The sequence below is a fragment of the Zophobas morio genome, unplaced genomic scaffold (assembly GCF_036711695.1).
Source record: "Zophobas morio isolate AGI-343-1 ecotype UQ-CSIRO unplaced genomic scaffold, CSIRO_AGI_Zmor_V1 ptg000026l, whole genome shotgun sequence".
NCBI classification, from domain to species: Eukaryota; Metazoa; Arthropoda; class Insecta; order Coleoptera; family Tenebrionidae; genus Zophobas; species Zophobas morio.
In genome coordinates, this window is record NW_026972131.1 from 15,577,376 (window position 1) to 15,602,777 (window position 25,402).

At 32.2% G+C, this 25,402-nt stretch overlaps 1 protein-coding gene across 2 annotated transcripts in view; it reads right to left on the bottom strand.

Annotated features, from left to right (window-relative positions):
- The window catches only part of LOC135136408 (growth hormone secretagogue receptor type 1), a 65,951-nt gene extending 42,793 nt beyond the window's left edge, over window positions 1–23,158 (bottom strand). For both annotated transcript variants that reach the window (XM_064065663.1, XM_064065664.1), the window contains exons 1-2: window positions 22,936–23,158; window positions 9,922–10,395 (exon numbers count right to left, since the gene is read on the bottom strand). In XM_064065663.1, the coding sequence (XP_063921733.1) occupies window positions 9,922–10,336 (415 nt within the window). In that variant the 5' untranslated portion in view covers window positions 10,337–10,395; window positions 22,936–23,158. The remainder of the gene's footprint in view (window positions 1–9,921; window positions 10,396–22,935) is intronic.
- Between the last annotated feature and the right edge of the window lie 2,244 nt (window positions 23,159–25,402).

Consider the following 25,402-nt stretch of genomic DNA (forward strand, 5'->3'; position numbering starts at 1 on the left):
GGTCAACTGAAATAAGATCAGATGATATCATTCAAGTCAGATTCACTCAGGTTACATCAGGTCAGATTCACATCACGCGAAGCCACATTAAGTCGGGTCACATTCAGATCGGGTCAGGTCAGATTTACTCAGGCCATATTGGGTCAAGTCAGATCAGATTGAATTAAAGCAAGTCAGAAGTCCAGTCAGATAAAGTCCAATCAGATCAAGTTAAGGTAAATTGAGTTAGGTCAGATTCTTTCCTTCATTTCGCGACTTTTCGATTTCTTGAATTTTAAAAATTTTGGATTAGGATTTTCTTGAATTTTTGATTTTTGTTTTTCAAATATCAATTTTACGACTTCTGGATTTTTCTATATTTCGGATTTTTCAATTTCATTATTCGAAATTTTCGACTTTTGGAATTCTCAATTTATTAGTTTTGTAGTTTTTTGGATCTCTCGATTGTTCCATTTTTTATTTCTCGGTTTTTTGATTTTTCCATTCCTAGAGTTCCCGATTTCTCGATTTTTTTTTAGTTTTTCGACTTTTCGATTTTAGGATTTCTTGAATTTTTGATTCCTCGATTTTTCAATTTCTCGATTTTTAGTTTTTTGGATATTCGATTTTTCGACTTTCATTTTTTTTCGATTTTTCAATTTTCAGTTTTACGATTTCTCGAATTTTCAATTTTTAGATTATTTAGTTTCGACTTTTCAATTTTTTTATTCCTCGATTTCCCGATTTTCTCAGTTTTTCTAGTTTTCGATGTTGGCATTTTTTTGAATTTTTGATTTCTCGAGATATTGATTTATCGACTTTTCGGTTTTCCATTTTTCAATTTTCAATTTTAGATTTTTTGAATTTCTGATTTCTCGATTTTTCAATTTTTCATTTTTGCGATTTTTCGTTTTCTAGTTTCTTTCATTTATTTCGCGATTTTTCGATTTCTTGAAATTTAAAATTTTGGATCAGGATTTTTGAATTTTTGATTACTGGAGACATCGATTCATCGAGTTTTCGGTTTTTCCGTTTTTCAAATACCAATTTTACGATTTCTGGATTTTTTATATTTCGAATTTTCAATTTGTTAATTTTTCGAAATTTTCGACTTCTGAATTATCAATTTTTTAGTTTTGTAGTTTTTTGAATTTCTCGTTTCCCCCATTTTTTATGTCTCGGTTTTCGATTTTAATTTTTTGGGTTTTAAAATTTTCGATTTTTCGATTTCTCTACTTTTGATTTTTCGATTCCTGGAGTTCCCGATTTCTTGATTTTTTTCAGTTTTTCGACTTCTCGATTTTAATTTTTTCCTGAATTTTCGATTCCTCGATTTTTCAATTTCTCGATTTTTAGTTTTTTGGATTTTTCGACTTTCATTTTTTTCGATTTTTCAGTACATATTTCGATTTAAGTTTTTCAGTTTTTCGATCGTTCAATTTTTGGATTTCCTCATTCTTTGATTTTTTAGTTCTCGGTTTTTCGATTGGTTGAATTTTAAAATTTTTGATTTTCGATTGTCCGATTTCGTAGTATTTCGAATTTAAATTTTCTTTATTTTGATTTCTCGAGATACCGATTTATCGACTTCTCGGTCTTCCACTTTTCAATTTCACAATTTCTCGACTTTTCCGAGTTCTCGATTTTCCGATTTTTTCAGGTTTTCGAATTTTAGATTTTAGGATTTTTTGAATTTTTGATTTCTCGAGGTATCGTTTTTTATCGACTTTTCGGTTTTTCGGTTTCTCGATTGTTCAATACATATTTCGATTTCAATTTTTTAGTTTTTTGAATTTAGGATTTCTTGACTTTTTGATCTCTCAAAATATCGATTTATCGAATTTCGGTTTTCCATTTTTCAATTTTCAATTTTAAATTTTTTGAATTTTTGACTTTTCTATTTTTCAATTTGTTAATTTTTCGAAATTTTTGACTTCTAATTTCTCAATTTTTTGGATTTCTCGTTTCTTCCATTTTTTATGTCCCGATTTCTCGATTTTTTTCAGTTTTTCGACTTTTCGATTTTAATTTTTTCTTGATTTGTTCGATTCCTCGATTTTTCAATTTCTCGATTTTTAGTTTTTTGGATTTTCGATTTTTCGATTTTCATTTTTTTCGATTTTTTAATACACATTTCGATTTAAGTTTTTCAGTTTTTCGATCGTTCAACTTTTGGATTTCCTCATTCTTTGATTTTTTATTTCTCGGTCTTTCGATTGTTTGAATTTTAAATTTTTTTATTTTCGATTGTCCAACTTCGTAGTATTTCGAATTTAAATTTTCTTTACTTTTTGATTTCTCGAAAGACCGATTTATCGACTTCTTGGTATTCCATTTTTCAATTTTCAGTTTTACGATTTCTCGAATTTTCAATTTTTAGATTGTTCGGTTTCGACTTTTCAATTTTTTGTTTCCTCGATTTCCCGATTTTCTCAGTTTTTCTACTTTTCGATGTTAGGATTTTTTTGAATTTTTGATTTCTCGAGATATCGATTTATCGACTTTTCGGTTTTCATTTTTCAATTTTTAATTTTAGATTTTTTGAATTTTTGATTTCTCGAGACATCGATTCATCCAGTTTTTCCATTTTTCAAATATCAATTTTACGATCTTTGGATTTTTTTTTTAAATTTCGAATTTTCAATTTGTTAATTTTTCGAAATTTTCGACTTCTGAATTATCAATTTTTTAGTTTTGTAGTTTTTTGGATTTCTCGTTTCTACCATTTTTTATGTCTCGGTTTTTCGATTTTAATTTTTTGGGTTTTAAAATTTTCGATTTTTCGATTTCTCTACTTTTGAGTTCCCGATTCCTCGATTTTTCAATTTCTCGATTTTTTGTTTTTTGGATTTTCGATTTTTCGACTTTAATTCGATACATATTTCGATATAAGTTTTTCAGTTTTTCGATTGTTCAAATTTTGGATTTCCTCATTCTTTGATTTTTTATTTCTCGGTCTTTCGTTTGTTTGAACTTTAAAATTTTTGATTTTTGATTGTCCAATTTCGTAGTATTTCGAATTTAAATTTTCTTGACTTTTTGATTTCTCGAGATACCGATTTATCGACGTCTCGGTCTTCCACTTTTCAATTTCACAATTTCTCGACTTTTCCGATTTTTCGATTCCTTGAGTTCTCGATTTTCCGATTTTTTCAGGTTTTCGAATTTTAGATTTTAGGATTTTTTGAATTTTTGATTTCTCAAGGTATCGTTTTTTATCGACTTTTCGGTTTTTCGGTTTCTCGATTTTTCAATACATATTTCGATTTAAATTTATGAGTTTTTTGAATTTAGGATTTCTTGATTTTTTGATCTCTCAAAATATCGATTTATCGACTTTTCGGTTTTCCATTTTTCAATTTTCAATTTTCAGATTTTTTTGTATTTTTGACTTTTCTATTTTTCAGTTTTGCGATTTTTCGATTTCTCGTTTCTTTGATTCATAATTTCAGATCTATCCGAAGAAAAGAGAGGGCGGGTGGGCGGGGCTAGTACCTGCTAAGATAAGACTGATTTTGGCAAATGAAATACCTTCCAAGAAAAGAGAGGGCGGGTGGGCGGGGTTAGTACCTGCTAAGATAAGACTGATTTTGGCAAATGAAATACCTTCGAAGAAAAGAGAGGGAGGGTGGGTGGGGTTAGTAACTGCTAAGATAAGAGTGATTTTGGCAAATGAAATACTTTCTAAGAAAAGAGAGGGGGGTGGGCGGGGCTAGTATCTACTAAAATAAGACCGATTTTGGCAAATCACATACCCTCTAACAAAAGCGAGGGCGGGTGGGTGGAGACCGTACCCACTAAAATCAAACCGAGGCTAGTACTTGCCAAAATACGACTGATTTTGTCAAATGATATACTCTCTACCCTTCATTTTCTTAGAAAGTAGGTCATTTGCCAATATCAGTCTTATTTTAGCAGACAGTAGCCCTGCCCACCCACCCTCTCTTCTCTTAGAAGGTATATCATTTGCCAAAATCACTGTTATCTGAGCAGGTACTAGCCCCACCCACCCGCCCTCTCTTTTCTTAAGGGATATCTCATTTGTCAAAATCACTGTTATCTGCTCAAGTACTAGCCCCGCCCACCCACCCTCTTTTCTCTTAGAAGGTATGTGATTTGCCAAAATCAGCCTTATTTTAGCAGGTACTAGCCCCGCCCACCCACCCTCTCTTTTCTTCGGATAGATATGACTGATTTTGGCAAATAGATCCCTCTAAGAAAATAGAGGGCGGAGCTAGTACCTGCTAAAATAAGACCGATCTTCGGCAAATGAGAAACCTTCTAAGAAAAGAGAGGGTGGGTGGGTGGGGTTAGTACCTGCTAAGATAAAACCGATTTTGGCAAATGACACCTTCTAAGAAAAGAGAGGGTGGGTGGGCGGGGCTAGTACCTGCTAAGATAAGACTGAAAAAAAAAATTTCGAATTCGAGTTTTTTCGTTTTTTGCATTTCCTGTGAAAATTTACCAAAATAATGTATATTTTTTTTTACACCATCAGAAAGTAGAGATTTCAGCGAACATAAAGTACACCGTTCTTTTTAAAAGAGCAGATATTTTGACGTGAGAATTTTCGATTGAAATTAGGGTGCTTTTCGATATTAAATCAAAATAAGGGGAGAAAACAAATATTTTGAATCAAAAAAATTACAGTGCGTTTGGGACATAAAAAGGTTAGTTTTCACAAAATTTCGTGAAAAAAAAATTTTTTTGTTGGAGAAAACAATAAAAATCCAAAAACTCGGTTATTTGTATTTGCATTAAATTGATCCGAAAGTTAAACAGCAGGGGACCTAAAATTAACTACGAACATTTTAAACGTAAGATTTTGAAAACTTTGACAATTTTTGATAATGAAAGTGTTGTTTAGTTGTTAAACGTAGCAAAAGAACCAATTTTAAAATCATTAACTACACCGAAAATGTGAGAAGGAATTTTTTTACTGTTTTTGGGGACGATTAGTCAAATTTTGCTTTGCGTTTTACTATCCACGTGATATTCCTAATAGACATACAAAATTTTACAACAATGGGTCTAGTAGTTTTGGAGATTACCAGATGGTTCGCTTCCGCTCGAGAAGTAAAAATTGCAAGAAGAACAAAACTGAAAATTTATAATCGAACTTGGCCGACAATATTTCAAAAGAAAACATTATGGATGTGCATCGACGCTTTGAAGAAATCAGGTTAACGAGCTCGTTTAATTTATCAGCTTCTGAAAGTATGGCCTGTAAACTTAAAAGCATTTTGAAAACGATCTAGAGGAGATTTTTTCAAATCTCATTAACAACTTCAAGAATTCCTGTTACTTTATCCGTTAGTGTTGCTTGTGTTGAGTGATAATTTTCCAACTAACCAATAAAAAACTTCCTCGGATCGCCCATGGCTCAGGCGCTACTATCTAATTAGGAGTTTTTTTGGTGAATGCGATACTAATTCGATCGATTTTTCCAAAATAATACGAAAGTTGGCAAAACAACAAAATTACTGTTGTTTAATTTATTATGATTAAGATATTGTGATGTAAATACGCTATTAAATATAGAATGTTATAATATATGATCATAATAAACCGAAGGAAGGCCATTTTCCTCTGGCACACGTGCGGTTAAATACATGGGTCGTTCCCGATTTTATCCTGACATCGTCACTTTTTAGACTATCCGTGTAATTTCAAAATAGTTTCACACGCCATTAGTTGCTGACGCACAGTCAGTCGGAAACGTGAAACGTTAAAAACACCAAGTTCGGTAATCCTCAAAATGACCTAATTACAATATTTGCGACAGTTAAACCCTTTCCGGCCTTACTCCCGCCGCTGTCCCTAAACTTCGAAACCGCCATATTAAAAAACCAGCTTCTGAGCCCGAGATTTCCGCGCTGGTGCCTCATAACACAAAAACTCTCCCTCGAACTTATTTAAACAACATCCCTTTATTGTGAGACCGTGATCTGGAAGCACATCAGCGCTCCGGTCCTCCCGAAACCGGGACTCAACTCCCAAAGTAAATAATAACTGCAGAGGTCGCTCTGTCACTTGGAAACCTCCTCGGATATAATTACAAAATTCGGTGTGCACTTTAAACTGCTCCAATATCAGAAAATCTTATCCAGGTCGAAGTTTGAGATTGCTTTTCCCGGCGAGGTCGCGCGTTTTTTCCTTTGATAGCGCCGCGGCGAAAATTGCTTTATTCCTGGCGTTGATAACGAAATTATGGCGATTTGGAAATTTACGTCGATTAAGTGAAAAAGGGCATCCGGCGCAGACAATGCACTTATCGCGTTCTGCTTACATTTAAGATATGTGCGCCGCTTTATCGTTCTGGGTCGCGCTTTGCATAAAAAATAAGGAAGTGGGGCATTTTCACGTTTGGCAATAAATACAATAAAGGGCGGAATGCGGGTCGCATGGGGAGAGAGATCACAGAAGGCGTTTTTACAGAGGGAATTGTGCTTTTGTTCTGCGTCGGGCGGGCGTGAAGGTCCGAAATGGGGAAATTTATTCGACGCGTGCACCGCAAGGATCCCGATTGCCGCCTTGTTATTTACGCGATTCAGCCCCGTAGCTACGGGGGGGCAAGAGGGGGCTGAGCCCCCTGGAAGACTTATACATTATAAATTTCAAATTAGTAATAAAATTTCAATATAATGCCGATTGCCGAAGCATATTAACTGGCCCCACCCGCCCCACCTTTATTTTCGTACAGGGTATATTATTTGGCAATATCACACTACCGTTGATGTTGACCGTATAAAAAAATGAACATGTCACATTTTATTCCATAGCCTACTATGTAGGTACTTGAGAAAAGTCAAAAATATTATATGGATTTTCTAAAAATTGAGCTTTTATTGAAATGGACAAAAAATAGACAAAAAATTCTGAGATGTAGATCTCGATGAGCTTAATCAAAAAACATAAGGTCTTGATGGTCCCAGACCAAGATTTTTCAAAAATTCGGTTCCAAAGTCGACATTTCAAAATTTCTCAAAAATTACATTTCTTTTGGCGGCTCTGGAAAAATTGTACGAATTTTCGAAAAAATAAAACCAAAAAAAAAACATTTGGAGATCGAAATCAATAAAAAGATCCCCTCTGCTAGTTTTCGAAAATGCGTGGGAAAAGTCAATTTTTTTTTATAGATTTTCAAAAATTGAGCTTTTGTTGAAATTGGCTGAAAATCTACAAAAAATTCTGAGATGTAGATCTCGAAGAGTTTAGTCAAAAAACATAAGGTCTTGCTGCTATTCGGTTTCCAAGTCGAATTTTTAAAATTTCTCAAAAATTATACTCCTATTTCTTTTGACGATTCTAGAAAAATTTTACAAATTTTCGATCAAATAAAACCAAAAACATCTGAAGATTGAAATAAATAAAAGAATGACTTTCGGTAATTTTGGGAAATGCTAAGAAAAGTCAAAATTTATTTAGTTTTCAAAAATTGAGCTTTTGTTAGAGTTGACAAAAAATTCTGAAATATAGATCTCGATGAGCTTAATCGAAAAACATGTTCATGCTCCCGGAGCAAAATTTACGAAATATTGGGTTCTACCTAAAATTTCTAAAAAATCTTAAAAGTGACTTAAAAAAAAGTTATTTCTTTATGCGATTGTGGAAAAATTCGACGAAATATCAAAAAAATAAAACCAAAAATAACATCTGTAGATCGAAATCAATAAAGAGATCCCTTTTGCTAATTTTCGAAGATGCTTGGGAAAAGTCAAAAAATGTATATAGATTTTCAAAAATTGAGTTTTTGTTGAAATTAACAAAAAATCAACAAAAAATTCCGAGATGTAGATCTCGATGAGCTTAATCCAAAAACATAAGGTCTTGATGGTCCCAGACCAAGATTTTCGAAAAATTCGGTTTCAAAGTCGACATTTCAAAATTTCTCAAAAATTACATTTCTTTTGGCGGCTTTGGAAAAATTGTACAAATTTTCGAGAAAATAAAACCAAAAACAACATTTGGAGATCGAAATCGATAAAGAGATCCCTTTTGCTAATTTTCGAAAACGGTTGGGAAAAGTCATAAACATTTTATAGATTTTCAAAAATTTAGCTTTTGTTGAAGTTGACTAAAAATCCACAAAAAAATCTGAAATGTTGATCTCGACGAGCTCAATCAGAAAACACAAGGTCTAGATGGTCCCAGATCAAGATTTTCGAAACATTCGGTTTCAAAGTTCAAAAATTACATTTCGTTTGGCGATTGCTGAAAAATTTTACGACTTTTCAACCAAATAAAACCAAAAACAACATCTGGAGATCGAAATCAATAAAGGAATCCCTTTTGGTAATCTCGAACGGGCTTAAAAAAAAGTCAAAAATTTGATACAGGTTCTCAAAAATTGCCATATTTCTTCCGTCGATTCTGGAAAAATTGTAAGAATTTTCAAAAAAATTGAGTCCAAAACGATTTTTGTAAATCGAGATGAACAAAGGAGTCTCTTTTGATAATTTTTGAAAATGCTTGGGAAAAGTCAAAAATTTTATATGGGTTTTCAAAAATTGAACTTTCGTAAAAGTTGACAAAAAATTCTGAAATATAGATTTGGACGAGCTTAAAAAAACATGACAGGTTCATGGTTCCGGATCAAAATTTTCGAAATACTCGGTTTCGAGCTCGAATTTTCAAAATTTCTCAAAAATTACCATATTTCTTTTGGCGATTGTGGAAAAATTGTACGCATTTTCGAAAAAACAACCAAAAACAACATCTGGAGATCGAAATCAATAAAGGAATCCCTTTTGGTAATCTCGAACGTGCTTAAAAAAAAGTCAAAAATTTGATACAGGTTCTCAAAAATTGCCATATTTCTTCCGTCGATTATGGAAAAATTGTAAGAATTTTCAAAAAAATTGAGTCCAAAACGATTTTTGGAAGTCGAGATGAACAAAGGAGTCTCTTTTGATAATTTTTGAAAATGCTTGGGAAAAGTCAAAAATTTTATATGGGTTTTCAAAAATTGAACTTTCTTAAAAGTTGACAAAAAATTCTGAAATATAGATTTGGACGAGCTTAAAAAAACATGACAGGTTCATGGTTCCGGATCAAAATTTTCGAAATATTCGGTTTCGTGCTCGAATTTTCAAAATTTCTCAAAAATTACCATATTTCTTTTGGCGATTGTGGAAAAATTGTACGCATTTTCGAAAAAACAACCAAAAACAACATCTGGAGATCGAAATCAATAAAGGAATCCCTTTTGGTAATCTCGAACGTGCTTGAAAAAAAATCAAAAATTTGACACAGGTTCTCAAAAATTGCCATTTTTCTTCCGTCGATTCTGCAAAAAATGTAAGAATTTTCAAAAAAGTTGAATCCAAAACGATTTTTGGAAGAAATCGAGATGAACAAAGGAATTCTTTTGGTAATTTTCGAAAATGCTTGGGAAAAGTCAAAAATTTTATATGGGTTTCCAAAAATTGAGCTTTTGTTAAAGTTGACAAAAAATTCTGAAATACACATCTCGACGAGTTTAAAAAAACATGACGAGTTCATGGTTCCGTACCAAAATTTTCGAAATATTTGGTTTCGAAGTCGGATTTTTAAAATATGTACTAAACATGCAAAAAAATAAACTCAAACAAATTGGATGTTACCTATACGGTCACTACACAAATTTTTGGATGCAGTACAGCTGTTTGTGAATGTACATTCTCTGTTTTAACCAGCATTTTAACCAAGTACCGTACTAATTTTTTGGACTTCGACAGGTTTTTACGAAAATTTAGCGTAAAAAATCGACGTTTCCAATTATTTTAATGTTCTTTCAAATATAAAAACTCAGAAAAAATAAAGTAGTTATCTGAGTGTATTATTAAAATATAAATATTTACATGAAGCCCCCTCTGTCGGCAAACTTGCCCCCCCTGAATAAGTTTTCTAGCTACGGGGCTGACGCGATTCGACAACGAGCTAATTTTTATCCATACTCACACATCTCCTTCCCGAGGACCCACGTTTCGGGCCGCGAGTTGACTTCGACGAGGACGGTGGGCGTGCAGACCAGAAGCACCATCAAATCGGCAACACTCAAGTTTACTAAAAATATATTCGTGCTGTTCCTCATATCCTTAGTTTTAAAAATAACGATAGGCACCATTATGTTACCGATCACACCCAGACACATGATTATTATGCAAAAAACGACCGAAGTTGTCCGTATGTAGCTGGGGAACACTGAAGAGAACGTGTCGTTGAAGCCCGAAACGTTGGAGGCGTTGTAGAGGTCGATCGTCGACGACGGCGTATAAAGATAGTTCGAGGTGCTTATGTTATACTCTATCAAAGGCGTCGAATTCGGAAAAGTCGATGATGCGGTCGTCGTTAGGGAAAATCTTGTCGAAATCATATCATAGTAGGCTTGGGTGGAAAGTCAATTATCACCGTCGGGATCCATTTCAAGCCGGCCTGGAAAACATTAGCGGGTCAGTCAGCGACCAAGCGGGTTTAAAACATCACTGCGAAACGAATTACCGCACGGGCTGCGGTGCGACAAGCAACTCATTTTCACACTATTAAATATGAAAGTGCGAATCTTCTAGAGTCACGATTTTATAGAGTAAGTCAGCGCGTAACTCCGAACGCCTTCCTTAAAACGTGCGCCATTTATTTAGTTGTCACTTTTACTTTCTATTATTGCATTCCTTAGAATCGCGTTTTAAATTTCGTTCCACGAATTGTGACTCGGGTTCATTCATTGTGTCCCATGCGAGATACTTTATTTCAATTATTGTCACTTCCGGAAGCGCTGTAACGTAATATAGTTTTCGTATGAAGCCGCAGCCACAAATTACTTGTATCGTTGCGTATACGCACTCTCGAGCGCGTTTTCGAACGTTCTATTAGTTTATAAACCGGCAATTTTAATGCAAGATTTTCTCTAAATTTAGCGTTTGAGACAATAAAATTTATTTTAGACCACGACTACGCACAATCGATTTTCAAATAAAACCACTCGCACAGAAACGTTAATAATCCTTTTAAACTTCAAACGTTTCGAAATTGTAAAGATAATGAGTCATAATTGAGAGTGAATTTTTTCCAGTTTTATCTAAAACAAAGAGTGAGGAAAATATTGGCAACCTTCGCGGTGCTTTTCTGTTGTAAAGTTTATCGGTTCAAATGTTTACTGTTATCTGGGACGGATTGTTGTGCGTTATTTAAGGTACACAGATTAATATCGAGGGAGATTACAAACATTTGTAATAGATGTCGATTTAGCGTTTGGGATAATTATCGTTTAATCCCTTTGGTCTCGAGGGACGGGTTCCGCTTTGTATGGATATTTTGTTTTAAACAAATAGGGGTTAAAATAATCGTCAATATAACACATAATGTTTATGTTAAAAATAAAAAATGTGTACTATTGAGTTCTGTGGAAGCACAACGTGAACTATAAATACGAAATTTTTAGAACATGTGGCAACAAATTAGTGCTCAAGTTTGTGTTTTAATAGTGCTCAGAAAAAAATATGTTCAAAGTTTTCTCTATAGAGGAATAATTTTATTTAATTTTTTTTTAATCAAAAATACCTTTCACTTCCCTCTGCGTAAGCTACTTTTATATTTTCTCGACATTTCATGACCCCTAAAGTTTGAAAAAGTAAGTCCCCTGTTTTGTTATATAATGTTAAAAAGTAACTGAACCTGTGGTTTATGATTTTGTGTTGAATTTTTATCGTTGACATCGAGATTTTTGGGAAAAAACCAAAATTAAAAAACAATTTTTCAACTTTTCGGATTTTCGATTTTTCGACTTTCGGATTACTCGATTTTCAATTTTTCGATTTCTCAATTTTTCAATGTTTCAGTTTTCAGTTTTCGATTTTTCGATTTTCAATTTTTTGGTTTCTAGATATTCAATTTTTTGATTTCGCAGGTTTTCGTTGGTTCAGTTTCGGGGTTTTTCATTTTTTCGATTCTTCAATTTTTCGATATTTTAATTTTTCCATTTTTTAAATTAGACAATTCGATTTTTCGGTTGTTTAATTTTTTTGTTTTTCAATTTTCTTTTTGTTGACTTTCGGTTTTTCAGTTTTTCGATTTCCCGATTTTTTAAGTTTTTATTTTTCGATTTCTTGATTTCTCGAATTCTCGACTTTTCAAGTTTAAACTTTTCAATTTTGATTTTTTTATTTTTCGGCTTCTTCCATTTTAACATTTCAATTTCGCTTTCTCAGTTTTTCGATTTTTCAATTTTTAGACATTTTACTTTTGAGATTATTGAATTTTTCGATTTTTATTTTTTTCGATTTTTCAATTTTTCGGATTTTCGACTTTCGGATTACTCGATTTTCAATTTTTCGATTTCTAGATTTTCAATTTTTTTATTTCACAGCTGTTCGTTGATTCAGTTTTGGGATTTTTCAAATTTTCGATTCTTCAACTTTTTGTCTTCAATAGTTCGATTTTCCAGTTTTTCGATTTGATTTTTCGAGATATTGATGTTTCGATTTCTCTCAGTTTTTCAATTTTTTGATCTTTGGAATTTTCAATTTTCGATTCTTCAATTCTTCAATTTTTTGATTTTTCAATATTTCAATTTTTCAACATTTCAGTTTTGAGATTATTGAATTTCTCGATTTTTCAGTTTTTCGATGTTTTAAGTTTTAGATTTTTAGAATTCTCCATTCTTAATTTTTTGATTTTTCAGATTAAAATTTTCGATTTTTTTATTTCTCGATTTTTGAAGTTTTCGATTTGTCAATTTTTCAACATTTCAATTTTGGGATATTTCAATTTTTCAATTTTTTAAATTTTAGATACATCTTTTAATTTTTCAGTTATTTGATTTTTCTATTTTTCAGTTTTACGAATTTTCAAATGTTGGATTTTTCACTTTTTTGATTTTTTCGATTTTTCAATTTTAAAATGTATTCGATTTTTAGATTTTTTTAGTTTAAATTTTTCAGTTTTTAATTTTTTTTTTACTTTTTGATCTCACGAATTTTCGATATTTTGATATTTCGGTTTCTCAATATCTCAACTTTTCAATTTCGATTTCTCAGTTTTTCAATTTTTCGATGTTCCGATTTTTCAATTTTTCGATTTTTTAACTTTTAGATTTTTCGATTTTTCAATTTTTAGTTTTTTGATTTTTTAAATTAAAATTTTCAATTTTTCGATTTCTCGATTTTTCAAGTTTTCAATTTGTCTATTTTTCAACATTTCAATTTTGAGAATTTTTCTTTTCTAGATTTTCAATATTTCTATATTTTCAATTTTCGATTGTTTAAATTTTAGATTTTTTTATTTTTTGACGTTTGAATTAGACGATCTTTCGAGAATTAAAATAATCAGGAAGATATACAACAAAAAAAATTAGTTCACAAGAAATCAATTCTTCAATTTCTTGATTCTTCAATATTTCAAAATTTTACTTTTTCAATTTTTTGAAGTTTAGATATTTCGATTTTCCTCTTTTTCAATTTTACGAATGTTTAAATTTTAGGTTTTTCACTTTTTTGATTTCTATGATTTTTCAGTTTTTCAATTTTAAAATTTTCTCGATTTTTTAAGTTTCAATTTTTCAATTTTGAATTTTTTTAATTTTCTACTTATGGATTTCTCGATTTCTCGATATTTTGATGTTTCGACTTCTCTATGTTTCAACTTTTCAGTTTCGATTTCTCAGTTTTTTGATTTTTCAATCTTTCGATTTTTCAGTTTTTCGATTTTTAATTTTTTCGACTGAATTTCTCAATTTTTCAGATTTTCGATTCTTTACTTTTTCGATTTTTCGATTTTTGAAGTTGTACATTTTTCGATTTCTCGAATTTGTTTTTTGATTTTTTAAATTAAAATTTTCGATTTTTCAACATTTCAATTTTGGGATTTTTCATTTTTTCGGTAATTAATTTTTTAATTTTTTAAATTTTAGATATTTTTCAGTTGTAGGAATTTTTAAATTTTAGGTTTTCCACTTTTTTGATTTTTCGATTTTTCAATTTTAAAATTTATTCGATCTCTCAATTTTCAAAGTTTAAATTTTTCGATTTTGAATTTTTTTATTTTTCGACGATTTCTTGATATTTTGATGTTTCGAATTCTCGATATTTCAACTTTTCAATTTTTTGACGTTTTCTCGATTTTTAATTTTTTGGGTTTTAAATAAAAATTTCCGATTTTTCAAGTTTTCAATTTGTCAATTTTCCAACATTTCAATTTTGGGGCTTTTCAATTTTTGGATATTTTGATTTTTCAATTTTTTTAAATTTTAGTTATTTGGATTTTTCAGTTCTTTGATTTTTTCGATTTTTAAATTTTAAAATTTATTCGATTTCTCGATTTTTCCACTTTTCAATTTTAATTTCTCAGTTTTTGGATTTTTCGATCTTTCGATTTTTTAATTTTTCAAATTTTCGATTTGTCAATTTTTCAACATTTCGATTTTGGGATTTTTCAATTTTTCGATTTTTGATTTCTCATTGATTTAAATTTTAAATATCTCGATTTTTCAGTTCTTTAATTTTACGAATTTTTAAATTTTACATTTTTCACTTTTTTAATTTTTCGACTTTTTAATTTTAAAATTATTCGATTTCTGGATTTTTCAGGTTTAAATTTTTCAATTTTGATTTTTTTAATTTTTCGACGATTTCATGGTATTTTGTTGTTTCGATTTCTTGATTTTTCAATTCTTCGATTTTCCACATTTTAGTTTTGAAATTATCGAATTTCTCGATTTTTCAGTTTTTCAATACTTTGCTTTTTCGATTTTTCAATTTTCCAATTTTTTAAATTTTAGATTTTTCGATGTCTCGTCTTTCAGGTTTTTTGATTTTTTAAATTAAATTTTCCTTTTTTTTTGGATTCCTCGATATTTCAAGTTTTCGATTTGTCAATTTTTCAACATTTCAATTTTGGGATTTTTCAATTTTTCGATATTTTCATTTTTCAATTTTTTAAATTTTAGATATTTCGTTTTTTCAGTTCATTGTTTTTTCCATTTTTCAATTTAACGAATTTTTAAATTTTAGATTTTTCACTTTTTTTTTTATTTTCTCGATATTTCAACTTTTCAATTTCGATTTCTCAGTGTTCCGATTTTTCAATTCTCCGCCAATTTTAGTTTTGAGATCATTAAATTTCTCGACTTTTCAGTTTTTCGATGCTGTACTTTTTTTGATTTTTCAATTTTTCTTTTTTTTGTTGTAGATTTTTCGATTTCTCGACTTTTAGTTTTTTTGATTTTTTAAATTAAAATTTTCAATGTTTCGATTTCTCTTCTTCGACATTTCAATTTTCGGATTTTTTTATTTCTAGTTTTTTCAATTGTTCGATATTTTCAATTTTCGATTGTTTAAATTTGAGATTTTTTGATGTTTCGATCGCACGATGTTTCGACATTGAAAATAATCAAGAAAGGATACAACAATAAAAAAAAATTACAAGAAATCAAACAAAAATTTTGTAAAATTCTAAATTCAAAAATCGCCAATTAAGGAAAGTATATATTTGACATTATACATATAACACAATTCTGATGATAATATAAAAATTTGGAACAAGTTTAGAACTTTGACAAAACAAAGCCAAGTTTTAGAGAATAAACATATTTTTGAGACATAAACCTCAGATTAAAAAAAAAATTGTAACGCTAGTTCAAAAATGTAAAAATTGGTCTAGGATTAATTAAATAGAACTTCCTTCACCTTGAAAGTAAATCTGTAACTTTTTCGAAAAATTATAAAATTTGATTATGCGAATTTCATTTTTATATTGTCCTCGCAATTTTTTTTGGAAAATTGGGTAAGCCGTTCTTGATTTGATTGATAGAAATTTATTATTGCAATAAAACCTGAAGAGCCTTATTGACGGTTGATTGTACATATTTTTACGTGATTAAATTAGTAAAAAAAAAATTAGGAAATTATTAACGAACATTTTTTGTTATTTACTTACAAAAAAAAACGAACTTTAAAAGTCGATGCGTCTGTAAAAACCTGAACGTCACAGTTTTAAACGTTGGTTAATATAAAGAAAAAAATAAAAATCAGAAGATAAAGGAGAATTCTAGGAGAAATATCAGGAGAAAGTCTAGAGCTAACACGCTTTTGAGAGATCAATTAACATTTTAGATAAATCCTGCGACAAATAAAAAGTGAAAACCTTCACTACGAACAACATTTTGATAAAGAAACGGAAAAGAACCGGAGAAAAATGTCTGGCACGTGCCGTTTTGTGGCGTCAATCGTCCTTTATATCCCGATCTCTTCATCCAATGTGTACAATGTAGACCAATTACGAAAACCCAAATAAGACGTCTGCCTCTTTAATTAAGCATCAAATTTAAACACCCAGAAGTCGAAAATACATTAATTATTGCCACTCCAGCCCACGAGACGTCGTCTCCTTCCCCCTCGCTAAATCACCGATTCCCAAAAACCTCATCAGCTCACGCACCCATAACAAATACCCCGCACTGTTGGCAAAAGCTCCGCGCTTCGGCAAGTGCGTGAAAACTGCGAAATTTGTTTGCTTACTAGACCGTACGTTCACAAATTATTTATTTACGTCAACGCCGTCCCTGCTCCATCTTCCCCATAATCATTTGTTAAATTATGGCTGCTTCCTGTCGGCGCGAATCGAAGAATGTTTCCAATTTCGCAATCGATATTTTAAATCGAGACGAGCCCGAACTACCTCCTCTCCAAATATTTTGTTTTCGTTCTTTTACCGGAAGTGTCTCAATTTTTGTTCCGATGCGAAGTTGCAAAAGAAAAATAGATGTGGTCATAATTCGGGTTTATTTGATCTGTGATGATATGTTTGGCGATGAATGAATCTCTTTGATTTATTAGAGGAGCTTTGGAAGCTGGGAAGTGAGCAGGAGTGGCGGTTCTGAGTTAGATAGACGGTCGGGGGTTCTTTGTGTGGATGGCTCATCACTCTGAATAAGGCCATGATTTGTCACTATACGGGACCTGTACTCTTTTTATTCAATGGTTAGGCGGTTTCCATTTCATTGAGTAGAAAATTTAACATTTACAGAAACCTCGTCTCGTATTGGTTGGTCGAAGCCATTTCGAACTTTATATTTATTTACATAATTTCGCCGTTAGCTTCTATGTCGTAAATTCGTGTTTTATTCAAAGAAGTTAATTTGAATGTTCTGAAATACGAGTATCTGTCTTAGATTACCGAAATGTGTATTTTAATCCATTTCCGACAACAAACTAGTTTCCATTTTAAGCACATTATGCACACCGTGTGGGTTTAAAAATTCAAATTAGAAGATAACATATGCCGAGAAAATAAACGTTAAAGCACCTGTTTACATATTCCGGAGTGTTTTTACAAATGCTTACGAGTACAAAGCAACTAATGTAGTTTGCTTTAGAAATATCACGCATGCCACAATACTCTAAATTACCACTTTTTCGCCTGATAAATGCGTCGCCGATCTTGTTTAATCTGGATTTTGGAAAGTAAATAAATCCTCCGTAGTCACAACTCACTCATTTAAACATCGCGATCTCCTCAAAATTAATTACCACCTGCTCTAAAATTAGCGAATTCGCCTTTTCCGCGGCCCGTTTTCAGATATTAAAAAAAATCCAATAACAAGTGCGCGGGACCGTTTCTAAAATTTAATATGGACCGATTTTCGGGAGCTGCGTTATTCCCGGTTATTAACTTTCGGCGGAATCTTTCGGCTGGGTTTATCTGGAAAAACTTATCGGCGGGAATGCGTTAACATGCAACGCCCATGAGAGACGTCCAACATTTATTTTCGAGATACTGTCAAAAGCAGGCGGGTGTAATTTTTTGCTCTCGACAAACTTCTGAGGAGATATTAAGCGATAAATTGAATAGTTGCTCGATTATTTCGCAGAAATGGACAATTAATAAGGACTGCGGAGTTCGGAGGACGCGTGGGAGGCCGGTGCGTAGGGCACGTCGAAAAATATTGCAGAGGGGTTGGTTTCGGGTATATTAAAATGCGGTTGGATTGTTGGAAACTTGTTGGATCGAAACTAGTGGACCGACTGCTTTTGAGTGTGCTCGTTTTTGAAGTTAAAATTTTTCAGTTTTCAATTTAATGTTTTATCATCTACATGATATTCATAATACATATAAAATTTGACAACAATCAGTCCAGTAGTTTCGGAGATTATCTAATAAAATTCGGAGAGTCGGCAGACAGTTAACAGACAGAAAGACAGACAAACGGACAGATGGAAACGGGAGACCTATTTTTTCGTACTCTAGGGGTCATGAGACGTCGAAAAAACATAAAAGTAGCTAATCGTCCAATGGATTCGATTACAATACTTAATTAGCCTACGCTCAGGAAGTAAATTTGTGATTTTTGTCAGGTCGGCAACATATTTAAAATTTTATGGTGGCATACCTGATTGTCAAATTGACATTTATGACACCCAGTTAGTCTCAAGCAAACACGTTCGTGATTACTGTGAACTGACATATTAGCATGACTGCCAATAATTCAGAATTGCCAACACAAAAATTTGGGGGATCATATGATAAAAAAAAAACGTAGTCTGGTCACTCGTGGAATTTTTTTTTTAAATGTGCTGTCAAAATTTGTACTATCACTCGTTTTTGAGGGTATGGTGAATTGCTAACGAAATTCACTGTGTTCTTGCTTGACTCCATTTCGGTGATAAATTTAGACGATAAAAATTAATCTGAAGTTATTCAGTCCGAACTCTGAAGTGAAGTTGATATTTTAATTAGGATCACTTAGCACATTTTTAGATAACGTCATCAAAGTTTTGGTGGGGATAGATAAGATAATTAATTTTTGTAAGAGATCAATCAGGCTGATGATAACCTCAAAACACGCGCTAAATTTCATAGCGATTGGCTTAGTATTTGCTAAAAGAATCTGCGTAAAGTTTTATTGGACAGTTTTGAATTCTTAAAAAAAAAAAAACTCTAGGGATCACAGGGTATTTTTAATTTCTTTGAAAAAAACATCAAATGTCCCAACACTTTTTTAAGTTCTTTAAAAAATAAATCACTAGGGATTTCAAAACCGCAAATAATTAAAATTCTGTGTTTTTCAATTTTTTCAAATTTTCGATTTGCAAATTTTTTGTTTTGGTTTTTTATTTTCTTTATTTTTACAATTTTTCAATTTTTCATTGTTCCGATTCTATAATTTTTTATTTTTTCAATTTCAGTTTTCTTCAGTTTTTCCTTTCTTCATTTTTTCGATTTGCAATTTTTTATTTTTTCATTTTTCGTTTTTTTTTTTCAATTTTTCGGTTTTCCAACTTTTGGAGGTTTTAATTTCTAGCCTTTGCAATTTTACGAGTTTTCGATTTTTAATTTTTCCATTTTTCATTTTTTCATTTTTTTAATTTGCAATGTTTCGCTTCGGTTTTTCATATAATTTTTTTTTTGCAATGTGACATTTTTCAATTTCAGCAATTTTTCGGTTTTTAATTTATCGTTTTACCATCTACACGATATTCCTGATACATATATAAAATTTGACAACAATCGGTCCAGTAGTTTCGGAGATTATCGAAACATTTCAAAAATTTTCAAAATTCGAACAGACGGCAGACGGACAGACAGACAGATAGACGAAAACGGGAGACCTGTTTTTTCGTACTCTAGGGGTCATAAAACGTCGAAAAACATAAAAGTAGTCAGTCGCTCAAAGGATTCGATTGCAATAGTTATGTTCTATTTAAACATTTTTTTTTATAAACAACAATATTGACAACACAGTTAAAAAAAAATAATTCCATGGAAAAATAGACGACGTTTGTGATTTTTTTGTCAAGTTGGCATGTAGTCAGAATTGCCAATATAAAAATTTAATTCAATCATTAATAGCCACATTTTTTCGGTTTTTAACTTTTAATTTTTCAATTTTTTGAATTTAAAATTTGTCATGTTTTTCAAATTTTCCATTTGCAATTTTTGTTTCGTTTTTTTTTTATTCTCTTTACTTTTACAGTTTTCCGATTTTTCAATGTTCCGATTTTATAATTTTTTGTTTTTTCAATTTCAATTTTTCTGTTTTTTATTTATTCGTTTTTTCGATTTCCAATTTTTCAATTTTTAATTTTCCTTTTGTTTTTTCAATTGTAAATTTTTCGGTTTTTCGATTTTCCAACTTTTAAATCGAAAAACCGAAAAATTTCAATTTTTAGCCTTTGCAATTTCATGAGTTTTCACTTTTTAATTTTTCAATTTTTCATTTCTTAAATTTTTCAATTTGAAATTTTTCGTTTCGTTTTTTCTTTTCTTTATTTTTCAATTTTTCGGTTTTTCATATAATTTTTCTTTTCTGCAATCTGAAATTTTTCAATTTTTGGATTTTCCAGCAATTTTTTGGTTTTCAATTTATCGTTTTATAATGTACACGATATTCTTAATACACATATAAAATTGGGACAGACGGCAGACAGACAGACAAATAGACAAAGAGACAAAGAGACGGAACTGGGAGACTTTTTTTTACTTTAGGAGTCATGAAACGTCGAAAAAACATAAAAGTACCCAGTCGTCCAATGAATTCGATTACAATACTTCCTTAGTTTACGCTCAGGAAGTTAAAACGTTGTGTTTTCTTTTAAGTTTTTTTTTTAAAACAACAGAACTCCCAGTTTTTAAAAAAGATAATTCCGTGGCTAAATAGATGATACTTATTTTCCGGGACTAAGAATAGAACCGTTTTCTTTCAAATCTACTCTCCATTTCGCAAAATGTAGATTTGATTTAACGTTGTTCGTTATGAGAATGTTTTTCAAGACTGACGTTCGTGATTTTTTTGTCAGGTTGGCAACATATTTAAAGTTTTATGGTGGCATAACTGATTGTAAAATTGACATTTATGACACCCAGTTTGTCTAATATATATATATAATTTTTCAATTTTTCGAATCCTAAATTTTTCATTTTTTCAAAATACCAATCGGCAATTTTTTGTTTCTGTTTTTATTTTCTTTACTTTTATAATTTTTTGTTTTTTCAATTTCAATTTTTTTCAGTTGTTCGTTTCTCCATTTTTTCGATTTGCAATTTTTTAATTTTGCATTTTTCTTTTCGATTTCTTCAATTTTACGATATGTAACTCGTCGAGTTTTTGATTTTTAAATTTTTCAGTTTTTCGATTTTCCAACTTTTCGATGCCTCCGTTTCGGTTTTTTCTTTTGTTTATTTTTTCAATTTTTCCTTTTATGATCTACACGATATTTCTAATACACATAAAATTTGACAACAATTGGTCCAGTAATTTCGGAGATTATCTAATAACAGACAGAAACGGGTGACCTATTTTTCGTACTCTAGAAGTCATGAAACGTCAAAAAAACATAAAAGTAGCCAGTCCTCCAATGGATTCGATTACAATACTTTCTTAGCTTACACTCAGCAAGTAAAAATATTATGTTCGGCATTTTTTTTTATAAACAACATAACTCCCACCACAGTTTTAAAAAAAATAATTCCATGGATGAATAGATGAAGTTTTCTTATCATATGGTACTTATTTTCAGGAACATTGTAGATTTGATTTAAATTTGTTCGTTATGAGAATGTTTTTCAAGACTTGATGTTTGTGATTTTTATTGTCAGGTTAGCAACATATTTAAAATTTTATCATGTCATACCTGATTGTCAATCTCAACCAATCAACACGTTCGTGAGGCGTACTTATGTCAAAATTGACAATTGTGAATTGGCGTATTAGCATGGCTGCCAATAATTCAAATCTAAAAAAACGGTAGTCTGGTCAGCCATGAAATTTATTTTATTTAAAATTATATTGGCAAAATCTGTAATAAATTAATAAATAGACGATTTTTTTTCGATCACATTATTTTAACGTTCCGATTTTTTTAAAATTCTGACTTCACTTTTCGGAAATATTGTATTTAACTGGTGGATTTTATTTTTTCACAAAGCCACTTTTTTGAAATTTATTGTCAATTTCTTAAGACTTTGATTTGATTTAAGATCCCCGTGTTCTGTTTTTAATCTGTTTTCCTATTTCTAAACTTTGGTTTTTCTTTGAATATTTAGGTTTTTTCTGACTGGAATCTTTTTTCAAAATTTTTATTCATTAATCAGGATTTCAAGAAATCGTGTTATTTTTATGAATTTTCTTTCAAAATCTGTATTTTTCATTTACTTATTCATCATAAAACAATGTAAAATAAAAAATAATAATCACAAAATTGCCACAAATCAAGCCATCATGCCAAATAGTGAACAGATTGAAAAATGCCTCTTTTCTATTTTTTTTATAAAATATTTTTTTGATTCTTGAAAATATAACCAAAAATTCCAGAGAACACTCAGATTTTGAAAGACAATTAGCAAGCGTATTAATATTTATTATTTTAATTTTCATAATCGTCGTCATAATTAAACCTGTTTTGATTTTTTGTAAGTTTGTTATTGTTTGAAAATTCTAATTTGAATAAATTCGGGCGTAGCTTAAAATCTGGATGAAGTCGTCCGAAAACTCAAACAAAAACCCGTCTCCGCCTTTTTCTATTTTCGGCAATTTCGGCCGCTTTTTAACCCGAAAATTAATCAAGCAGTTTTCGCGAAAAATATTTGTCGCTCCGTTCCCCGAATCCACGTTGACAGAAATATCGTCAAAATCCGAATTAAGTTTTGGACGTGGCGAAAGTTCCCGCGATAAATCAAGCTCTACCTGATCATCCTTTTGTGAATGGAGCTAAGTTTTATGTACGCCTCGACTTTATCCCCGTTTCACGATATTTCACCGCGGAAATGAAAATGACACATTCCTCACAAACGCCGCATAAATCCGTCCCGATGAAGAAATATAAGATTTAAATTTGTTTGACAGGTACTTATGTAAAGCTTGTATCTCATCAGCCGAACATCGTTCCACGAGCAATAAAGTTTTGACATGTCGTCGCAATATTTTTAGCGCAGTGATGTTTTAAGAAAGCGATCGACGGTAAAAGGGATTTGCGGAAAACTCACCTAGGGTATTTTCTGGTCGGAAAAGTCGCGCTTCATCCTCGCCGAAATTTTCCCCCCATCGCACCTTCGGTTCTGGTAAACACATCGGTCGCTGCTTGGGCCGTGTCGCGGGTCATGGCGAGAACGCACTGTACCAATGGGTTTTTCAGTTTCGCGCGGTCCGACTTTTCCGCGACATCGGGGGCTCCGGGAAATTTTCAGCAACAAAGTGTTGTTGACGGCTTTTGAAAACAGACTGGCAAAGAGCATGGGTTGCGCGACGAAGCGCCGGTTTCGTTCACCCAAGATACTACCTATATAGATATGTGGTCGTCCAAGCATTTCCTCGATTTCGAAGCGCAGACGCGCCGTGGGAGCTTCGTCTGGGCGGCTGCGAAACGCTCAATTCTCTAGGATTTTCGATGACTTGTATTTTTTAATTCGCGGCCCCGCCGGACAAAGCCGGAATCCCTTATTGAAAAAAAAAGGAAGGGTTGGGGTGCGAAAAATTGCCCAATTATCCGCCGAATTCGTGAAAAACGACCAATAAAAGCGCACGATTTACACCTTTTAACCCCCGCGAAATCGTTCAGTCTAAATATTTACGCAAATATAGACCATTTCGCGCTATTTATAGCGTAATAAAGAGCTCATTGGAAACTTTTAAAAATCTTCGCTGAATTGGCCAATTAAGGACGATAACGTCGCAGGTTTCCATTCTAACTACTTCATTAATAAAACAAAATGTATTCAGACGGCTGTCATCGTTTATAATTGAGTCGGCGAAGACTCCACCTTTTACCATATTTACGTCAACACTGCCACTTTCCAGTCCCACTACAAACAAATTCGCGCTTGTCTGACTTCCAATTTCGCGGTAAATGCGAGAAGACAACATTTTGCGCGAGTCGGAGCTGTCTGCTCGCTTTTCTAGCACAAAAAGCGTCAAAGTTATATTATGCGGAAAAAAAATGAGTCGACCGGAGCGAACGACGCGCGCGACACGTGGCTCCACACGAGTTAGATCAGAGTAGTATAGGATTCTGGGTGCGTTCTTTTTGTTGTGCCACCTGGACCGTGTCGATTCCGCTGACAAACAGTTAATTGTGACGAGAAATATGTTCATCCGCTTCCCTAATCCCGTTACCTCGAGCATACCAAGGCCGCTTAAAAACCTTCCAAGACGGATATCGCCAATTAAAACGGCCATCTCGGGCCCGTGAGTGAAATTATCGGCCATTTCGGTGATAGAAGCAGGTGGAGTTCTTAAACAAACGATAGTATCTCCACTTTTATTGTCGCTCCATCGAAAAGTTTATTTTCAGTTTGTAAATTTCCGAACTGCGTCGCCAAAACCGCTTTATTGAGGTAAAATTGGCGATTCTTCGCTCACTCCGCGTTTTATAACAGCGGATGGCCACGGAATTTTTATACCGGCGAGAACCTGAAAACCAGCCATTAAAAAGTTACTTTTCAGTTTTCAGTTTACAGCGAAGTTTCACTTAACTCGGAGAAGTTCGTACACGGCGTAAGATTGTAATAGTGAATTATCGAAAGAAAGCGCCGGATGCGGGCTGAGCTTAGTGAGTGACGTTTCGATCAATAGGGCGACATCTTCATGTGAAAAATACCGCGGCGACTGGCCGACAGGCCTCGGAGGGTGGAACCATTGTCCTAGTCATCTTTAAGCGATAAATTTCAGTTCCGAGAAGTGAAATGTCGCTTTTATTCAAAAAAGAAAAATTATCGGTGTACTGGAGGCTTTAAGAATGTCGCTGCTTCTAATATCTGTCATTTTCAACATGATTTAGGTGCGGGAGATGGAGCTGGCAACTTTTTCTCCACTCGGTGGCCAGGACGAGTTTCATAATTACCGCGGAATGACAAATAGGGGACGACGGGCAACTTTGAACCACCACTGTACCTATAACGTCTGGGAAAAATAGCAAAAAAATTCCTTCTCACATTTTGCCAAAAATTGAGCAAGTAGTTAAAAATATTTGACGTATCAAAAATTGTCAAAATTTACTATGTTTAAAATGTTCGCAGTTAACTTTTTTTTTATTCGGGAGACTATTGGTGTATTATTCTTTGGAGCCCATGGATTATTTAAAACAATTTTGGGAGACTTTGGTGTTCTATTTTTGAAAAATTCTGACCTAACCTGTTTTTGAATTAATTTTGGGACCCCGTTTTTTTAACAAATTTAAAACAATTTTGAGGTTCTAGGTATTCCCGTTTGGAAAGAATTTGAAAGTGCTTTGGAGCCTGTAGTGTCTTTTTTATAATAATTTAATTAAATTTCTTACAGGATACGTCATTTGCACCCTCTGTTTCTTAGAGGATGTCTCATTTGCCAAAATCACTCTTATCTTACCAGGTACTAGCCCCGCCCACCCGCCCTCTCTTTTTTTCGAGGGTATCACATCTGCCAAATTCAGTTTTATTTTAGCGGGTATTAGGACCGCCCACCCACCCTCTCTTTTCT